We start from the raw sequence: 9,566 nt of genomic DNA on the forward strand, positions 1-9,566 counted from the left end.
TTTTCACATGGCAGCAACATTCTTCTAAGATTCAGAGCATTTAAAGTCGATAGTAAAGGAACACTGGAAAACAGAGCTCACTGGGAGCCCTGTCCAAGTTTCATGAGCTTTGTCTACATATGCCCTCCAGTTCATCATGAGCTCATGTGTGATGGCCTATGTTTGTACCATTCCTGTAAATGCCTTTATTTTGAGCATCTTCTTACATCGGGAATAGTCTTGTCAGATGTCTTAGACTGGCTTCCTTAAGAAGCAGACTTTGAGATGATTTGAGCAGCAGACAACTAGGGAAGTAATCCCAGAAAGCAACCACTATGAAGTGTACACCACACAGAAGGAAGGAGCCAATACAGGACTCAGAAATGATGGGTTATCACTGAAACAAAACCAGCTCAGTCCCACAGGGGCAGAAGCTGGCTGGAAATTATCTCAGCCAAAGCAAGAGAATGGGAGTATTTAAGTGTCAACTCTTGTCTGCTCCACGTGAGGACACAGCCTGCTTCCAAGACCAGGGGATGTCCTCAGGCAGTGATTTATGTGTGCTGTAGGAAACAGGCTTGTAACAGAACAGTGAGTATCTCTGGGTGGGACACTGGTAGCACCGGTTATAGAAGGTTTTAAAAAAATCGTATTCTCTCTTGTTATTCTCTTTTCTGGGTGTATCTATATGAAACAAATAAAAAATATGACACAACTGCAATCATCACAATTGTAGATTACATGTAGTAATTTTAAACAGTGGCATTTCAGTTCCATTTGCAATAAGAAATAGAAATAGTGGGACAAATGGAGATGTATTTTCAAAATAAATCAAAATTCCATCCATCCCTTAACTTTTAAATCATGAAAGCCTAACATTAAAGCTATTGATTCTGGAAAAGATAACTTTTTAATACTTACTTATAGCTAGTACATATCAAAACAAAATTATAATTGCTCACTCAAATATATAAATATGATAAATGTATCTCACCAGGCAGTTAAACAGTATACTATCTCAGGCTATTTAACTGACATTTCTCACAAGTGTGATAAGATTGCATAAATTTGACAAGATCTCAAACTGGGAAAAGATAAGTATTAATACCTTTACACCAAAGTTTCTAAATGTATTATTTTGCCAAGTTTTACAATAGTCACAACTATTTCCTATAATTTACTTACTTGCTTTGATTCAAATGAAATTTAATAGATTAAAATGAAAGAAAAATTTTTATTAACTTAAAATAATGCATGTCAAAGACTGGATAAAAGGAATTTGCTTATGAACAGGTTAGTAACTAGACATTTCAAAAACAACACATATTTTACAAAGCTTAAATGAAAATCGCATCTCTAGAAACTATGTAAGTATATAAATAAATATTATTTGATAGAAAATATATGTTGATGTTTCTTAGAAACATGGTTACATATGTAAAAAATAGGAAATACCTGGTTTGTTAAGAGTGATTCCAGTCGTGTATAGAAAATTTTCCACTTTCAAAAACTGCTGTAGAACAGTCAGATAGCCAGTCACATTGCTAATATGATGGTTGTTGGGAAGTTTAATGAAGGCTTTCGAAAACTGAACACTTGGTTGAGATTTGGCATCTGGGAAAGGGAAATCCCATTAACAAATGAACAACAACAAATATATATATACATATATATATATATATGCCATCATTGGTCAGAACATTTCACTTTAAAGAAAGTGGTTATAGTGGTTTGTAAATGTCATTACTATCTCCTATTATTATTTTAAATTCAGAACTAAGAAACATCTAGATCACACAAAGTGGTCTGGACTGTGTGACTACTACACAGAGCTCTTCCACCCTTTTTCCAATCTCACTTTAGGGAGCCACACACTGACTACCCTCAGCCCACGTGGTTCACTGGGATTTCTTCTGTAACAGGAGTGGTGTTGATGGTGCATATCAGAATGGGCCAAGATCAATCAAAGCATCTCGTTATTCTCTGTCCAAAGTGACATGCTCAATAACAGGCCTGGTCCCAAGCACAGTTAATGAGATGTAATATGAGTTTTGCCTGGACGTGGGGTAGTAAGCTTGTTTTGCCTCTCACAGGGTCCCATCTTGTGAACAAAATTGACAGCATGTTTGAAAGTGGAGGCAATATTCAAAGAGTAGAGAAATGGAGTGAAGGAAAACTATTTTTCAAATATTTCAACTTAAGCCCTTCAGGTTAACTCATGTCTAAAGCTGATGCTGCATTTTAAAAGATGAAAGCTCCTCTGGGCTCTGCTAGTTTGGGATGGGATTTTAGCTACTTGCATAAGAACTCCCTTTCATGACACAGCCACACACTGAAGTGGATAGGTTTCACCATCAGATAGCAGCTCATGAATTGTAAAAAATCTTCCAAACTCTAGATCCTTGACATAAAAGTATCTCACTTCAGTGATACTGAATTGGCTACCTTCTAGCAATTATTAAATGAGAACTCAGTGACAAAACTGGTATTTCTATAATTAACACAACTTAATGAGCCAAGGATCAGTTCTAAAATCAAAACTGTAAATGATCAACTATATTACCTTTGGCCTTGGACTTTAATAAGATCATTGATAAAAGCAGAAGAAATCATTTAAATTATTAGGATGAAAAAACTATCAAATTTTAATTTGAGTAGTGTGATAATAAAAGAATAATGTAAGGCAATTCTCAAAATCAATTTCTAGAGTGTTTTGCGTAAAAGCAGAATAATAATACCTGTAAAACACTGGAGTACAAACAACACAATTATAGTATATATTATTATTTGGTTAAGGTATTTGAGGAGCCAGGCGTGGTGGCACAGGCCTTCAATCCTAGCATTCAAGAGGCAGAGGCGGGTGGATCTCTATGAGATCAAGGTCAACATGGTCTACATAATAGCTGGAGCTACAGGAAGATCCTGCCTTAAAAAACAACAAAAATATATTTAAGGAAATAATCTGGTACCTTTAGATCACTTAAAAATATTATCTATAACATTCTTTTCTAAACTATGTGACCTTGAGACTAGAGAAATGACTTAGCTGTTAAGAGCACTGGCTATTCTTGCAGAGGAACTAGGTTTGGTTCCCAACTACCATATGGTGGTTCACAAGCATCTATAACTCTAGTTCCAGGAGATCTGATGCCCTCTTAGAGCCTCCCCAGGCATTGCACACTTGGATGCACTTACATACATGCAGACAAAGCACTCATAAACATAAAAGTAAAAAAAATGAAATATGTGACTTTTATACATGAAGATATCATGATGAGATTCATTATTTTTGCTAACCTAAAAATTAATTTTAAAAACATGTGGCCTAATTATGTTGCAGATACAAATTTCTTATAAATGAAAATATGCATTCTCTGTAAATTATCTAGCTGAGTTTCTGTAAAGTTTAGTATATGCCTAAAGTTTCCAATTTCTTCTACGCACAAATATATTTACATATGCCGAACACACTTCCATTATACAAATCAAACATTTCATTAGCACTAAAAAGTAAAGAAGTACTTTATGAAAAGTTTTAACAACCTCAGAAACATCCATTCTTTCTATGCTCCAACCCAATGGTGACCTCTCAGGGAAAGAAGGCAGTAAAAAGACAAGATCTGAGAATTCACAAGGGTTCACAGTGTGCTCAAGGACTGGCAGGGGCAGACCTTCTATCCAGACAAATGAGCTCTATTCTTTCTAGGTATAGCGGCAAAGGAGAAAGGACATGTTCAGTCCAGTCCACGTATGCGCATAGCGGCAGAAACCATAATTTTTAATGGGGTTTGAAGACGCCAGTAAGAGGCAAGCACTTATCAAAAGGAGACCAAATAAATACACAAAAACACTAAGGTGGAGCTACAGCCATCCTGGTTTCATTAATGCCTCAGCAGCATAAAACTCAGCCCCTCTGTAGCCATGTGGCCTATTTACTTTCTGGACTCCATACACAAGTCCATACCACATTCTGCCACAAGTCAGCAAAATTAGTAGCAAATGCTTTGACATCTAGGGAAAAAGGGTCTACAGCCTCACTCCATAAGTCCCTTCAGGAATAGTCAAGCCCAAGTTCAAATACTGAATTCAATAGTATTAGGTTTTCTTATTTGATGCTTTCAAAATACGAAAGCTTCTCAATAGGAACCTTCACAAACTGATCCAGTCATGCCTGTCTTGATTGTCTCTCTCATGAAGATTTTCTGCCTTTTCAGTCATTTCTATCATATGTCAGAGCTAAATGTTAATTCACCAATACAAATCAAATTAACAATTGAAATTTACAAAGGCATTATGTAGTATATATCAAAAAAGTAGCAGAGTATCTGAGTTCCTTCTGAGCACCAATTAAGGGACATAGGAGGTAAGGTAAAACTGTCATCTTTACAGTCTGTAAAGCAGAGAGCCTGAATCAGTACCCCAGAGCCACATTTTCTGCATTCTTTCCCATGGGATATCAGTACCACAAATTGAGGATGCTACAAGATTCTGAACACTCCAACCACAGGAGCAAATAACCCACATCCGCAGCAAAATTCACCCAGGCGGCATGGTGGAAACACTTGCATTTCGAGAGCCCAAAGGTCTAGGTGAAACGTGTTCTGTCCTTGTCCCTAGTTCACCAGTCACAAAAGCCTGGTGAGGGATGCACATAAAGAGGGCAGACAGCTCTTTCTACCGTTTCCTCTAGTCAAATATTTCCTATTTGGGATGGGAATTGGGGACTAAAACGGTTAAAGAGGAAATTATTTCCAATACACAGATACTTTAAATGCACATGGTGAACACACTTCTATTATACAAACCAAACATTTCATTAGTATTAAAAAGTAAAGAAGTACTTTATGAAAAGTTTTAACAACCTCAGAAACATCTATTCTTTCTATGCTCCTACCCAGTGTGTATTAGTCCCCAATACACAGATACATAATATAATGTATAACAATATAATATATACTAATTTGATATAATGTATAATTATACATTATAGCATATAACATATAATATGTAATGAGGATAATAAATAGAATATAAAATAATATAATATAGTAAGATAAGAATGTTTCAATGAACGTACTGTTAATTCTAATCATTACTGATCAATTTAGACCTTTCCCAAATTACAATCAACACTGACTTATGTAACGGCCACTTTAAGAGCTTCCTTAATAAGGATGCACTGTACTTACCAGTTAATTTTCCAGTAATCAAAACAGTGTCTTCAAAGAGCCATATATTTGCTTGGCTTTGTGGTAGCAGTGACAGTGTAACTGATGAATATACTGTAAAATACAGACAGCATAATTGAAATATTAAATGGGAGAGAACCGGGACAGATACAGTTCTATTATACTATGCCTCAAAGATTTTCCAAGCAATTTAAAACAAAGGAAGAAGGAATATATGCTGGAGAAAGAAGAAAACATAATAAATTAAGATAAAAACCACTGGGCATCATTATTTTACTGATCTTTTCTATTTCAAATAGGTTTTAATGGATGATTAACAAGGTTTTGTAACTCAGAACAAACATAAATGAACAAATTAGGTGCTTGAATAATTCTGCTTTATCTGTTAAACTGTTTCTTGTTATTTAGTTCTTGGAAAATTTAAATTTTTATTTATTATTATGTGATTGTGTGTACAGATGATGTGTGAGTGTAGATGCCACATGCCATGGCACTTAAGTAAAGACCAGAGGACAACTCTGTGGAGCTGGTTCTCTCCTTCAACCATGGGTTCATGGGAATTGATCTCAGGTCATCAGGCATAGCAGCAAGCACTTTTTCATGTTGAGGCAATCTGTCAGCCTAAGTCTCAGAAACTTTTAAAATTATTTTCTTGGAAGTCAGTGAAATGGCTCGGTGAGTAAGGGAGCTTGCCACTAAGGCTGACAACTTGAGTTCCATCCCTAGAACCCACACAGTGGGAGGAGAGAAGTGACTCCCACAAGTTGTCCTTTAAGCTCCACACATGCTTCATGGGAGGTGTACGTGCACGCGCGCGCGCGCGCACACACACACACACACACACACACCACATATGAGCACACATACACACACATTCATGCGTGCATGTATGATCACACATACATGTAAATAAAATGTGCTAAAACTTTTTTAAATGACTTTCTTGTCTCCAGGATGCACAGTTATTGAGATAAGACTTATACATATTCTTCACTTTTAATTTCTACCTAAAAGCACAAAGCTCTTCTGTGAACAGAGTGGCTTACCAAATGCATTCAGAGTTAGCAGGGGAGGAAATAATTTAGCACAAAGAAGTGACTCACAGGCAACCTTTAGTATTTAGTAGTAACAAAGGATGTTGCTGAATCTGCCTGTAGGAGTAGGCACGTGATGTCATCATCCTGTGATAGTGTAGATCACCTAAGGTATGATTCAATGACTTCAAAGTTGGTGTCAAGAAGCCGTGACTAAAGAGTGTTTTATAAGCAAGGACAAATCAAACTTACCCAATCCTGCAGAAAAATAACTTTCAAGGAGTGATCAAAAGCACAAGTTCTTTGGTAACTCTCTTCTGTACTAGGTAAATATTTTAAATAAACAGAAATAACATGGTATCCTCAAATCTTAGAAATAAAACATTGTCTACCCTTTGGCCATTTGTAGAGTACTTTTAGTATTTTGAGATTTTTTTAAAACTTTAAAGGAAATGGTAAAAAAAGGTAAAACAAAAAAGTATACAGTGTGGGATGGTGGTAAAATGAAAACTATTTTTTGTCCTTCTGAAGGAAAGGACTTATCAAAGAAAGTATAATTCAGTTTCATAATACATTAACTCTTGGCAGATAACAGATTCATTAAATGGAGAAAGAGGTGTGAGGATCACATATAATAGCAATAAGCAGAGGCTATTCTATATTTGAGTATTTTTTCAGTCATACATAGTTAGTTCAAAAGGAACGGCCCAGACAACATTTTAAGGCCACAAGACATGAGAAGAAATCATTTTGAACTACATTAAAATCTGTGATAATTTTTTTTAACTTTTAAAAAATCTTTACTGAGAATGCATATAATGTGTTTTGGTCATATCCATGCCCACTCCTTCCCCTCCAACACCTCCCATATCTCCCCATCACTTTTTTCTGACAACTCTGTGATACATTTTTTTAACTTAAATGTTTTCTTACTACAAAAGAGATTTAGTATCAACTATGAAAAGTTGAGGAATAAAGGAAAGAATAAGAAAACAATAGCCATTTCACAGAGGCAATCATTAATAATGTATCTTTTAAATTGTATTTGTATGTGTTTGTGGGTGTACATGTGCATGGTATGCACACACATGTGCACACATAGAAGTGGAAGACAGAAATTGATATGTGTCTTCCTCAATCACTTCTCCACCTTATTTTCTGTGACAGAGTCTCTTGCTGAACCTGGAGCTCACTGCTTAGGCTAGACTGTGGCCAGTGAGCCCCCAGGGACCCTCCTGCCTTTGCCACCCCAGCTCTGGGATAATAGGTGTGCACCACCACACCTAGGTTTTACATGGGTTCTGGGGATCGAACTTGGTCCTCAGGCTTGCATGGCAAGCACTTTACCTACTGAGCTATTTCCCCAACCCCTCGTTGATGCTGTTTTGATATAACTGTTCATTTTTCCTGCAATTTTTAGAAGTATGACAGTGAGTTCAGAATATGTTTAGTTTAGTATGTTTACACAGATTTTTACATTTAATAACATGAGTGTTTCTGCCACCTCTCTAAAGAAATTTCTCATAACATCTTTATTTAAAGTCACACATTTCATTTGTTAAAGTATAAGATTTACTTAAAACTTCACTAATAGATTCAGATCATTTCTGCGTCGCTATTTCAAAAATATTGGAGCCCACATCCTGGTGCAAAAATGAAATGTCTATCCATTTTATTTGTATGTTTATTTTCAGGAGATATTGCTAGCAGTGGAACAGTGGTGTGGTTTATAAAGCTCTTGAAGGCTTTCACACATTTATTTTAAAGTCATCACCCAAATCGAATGCTTCCTCCAGTTTCTACTCCCATTGAAATGACTGAATGCTGATCCCACCTTGCCGTGTCCACACCAACAACAACCACCTTTGTCAAACATCCCTGAAGTGAAAATATCTGAGAGGCAGCATGTATTGCTTCAGTGAACAGACTTAGATTACCATGAAGATAAAGTGTGCTGCGTCCTTTCCTGGTCAGCCATTTCTGTTTCTACCATTCTATACCAAATATCTATTTAAATAGGTATTTGGAATTTTCTTACTAATTTGTGTGAATATTTTGCATACTAGAGACACTACCCTTATTTTAAAGAGTTTACTTTTAGCATCAGTTGCTTTTTATTTTTTCTTAATATTGGGATCTTCTCTTTCTTAAATACGATCACATCTACTTTTATGGCATCTTTCATTGTTTCTAAGTTTAAATAGACTACCCAAATTCAGCGAGCAGATGGTGTGTTTTCTTATTGTTCAATTTTCCATATTTTAGCACATGTATCCAATTAATATATTCTAAGTCAACCAAATTGTCTCAACACCATCAATATTGAATACTCAGCCTTTACTTAACTGATTACTGACACAGAATACATTTTCATACATACTAAGTGTCCAGTTCATATTACAGAACAAAGTGTAGTACAATGAACTCAGCCTTAGGTTTGCAGCTATGCCTGTGTATAAATTTTATTCACATCACAAATTACTCTAGTAAACCCTATTTTTTTAATTCCTCAGTATCTTTACATATCTATTCTTTAAAAATTATTTTTGCAACATTTAATACATTGTCTATTAATTAATTTCAGAAGAATTTAACTCTTTGCAATATTAAAGCTTCCTAAAAAGAACTCATGTTTTCCAGTTATTAGGGATTTTTTATTTTTTTAATTTAAATTTAATATTTGAGGAGTTTTTGTTGCATTTGATTTGTTAGTCATATTTGGTAGTTTTAGTCCTGTTGTTGTTTTTCTGAGATAGGGTCTCACTATGTAGCCCTGGCTGGCCTATAGTTTGTCTCTTTTTTAAAATTATAATTATTATTTTATGTGTATGAGGGTTTTGCCTGCAAGTATGTAAGTGTAGCCATGTCATGCAATGCCTGCAGAGATCAGAAGAGGAGGTTGGATTCCCTGGAACTGGAGTTACAGAAAGTTGTGAGCCAACATGTGGGTGCTGGGAATTGAACCCCAGTGCTCTGTAAGAATAGCCATTGCTCTTAACCACTGAGTCATCTCTCTAGTCCTGAGTTTTAGTCTCTTAATATACATCATGTTTTAACTTTTTTTGTGAACTCCTTCATATTTTGTTTGTTTCTCGCTATTCTAAGAAAGATGACTTATCATTGTGTTTCTTAACTGGCTATTGTTGCTGGTATGTAGGAAAACCAATTTGTAACAGTGCTAATTTTGAAACCAGTAATCATTGAGATTCCAATAATTTTAAGAGTCTTAAACTGGGCATGGTGGTGCACGCCTTTAATCCCAGCACTTGGAAGGCAGAGGCAGGTGGATCTTTGTGAGTTCGAGGCCAGCCTGGTCTACATAGTGAGTTCCAGGACAGCTGGGGCTACATGGAGACCCTGTCTC

General features: G+C 35.8%; 1 protein-coding gene across 1 annotated transcript in view; it reads right to left on the reverse strand.

Moving 5' to 3' along the window:
• The window catches only part of Fam171b (family with sequence similarity 171 member B), a 67,263-nt gene that overhangs the window by 14,767 nt on the left and 42,930 nt on the right, over positions 1–9,566 (reverse strand). Inside the window, exons 3-4 of the mRNA XM_008826768.3 lie at positions 5,169–5,261; positions 1,435–1,593 (exon numbers count right to left, since the gene is read on the reverse strand). Coding sequence (XP_008824990.1) covers positions 1,435–1,593; positions 5,169–5,261 — 252 coding nt within the window. The remainder of the gene's footprint in view (positions 1–1,434; positions 1,594–5,168; positions 5,262–9,566) is intronic.

The sequence above is a fragment of the Nannospalax galili genome, unplaced genomic scaffold (assembly GCF_000622305.1).
Source record: "Nannospalax galili isolate Female #2095 unplaced genomic scaffold, S.galili_v1.0 scaffold790, whole genome shotgun sequence".
Taxonomy (NCBI): Eukaryota; Metazoa; Chordata; class Mammalia; order Rodentia; family Spalacidae; genus Nannospalax; species Nannospalax galili.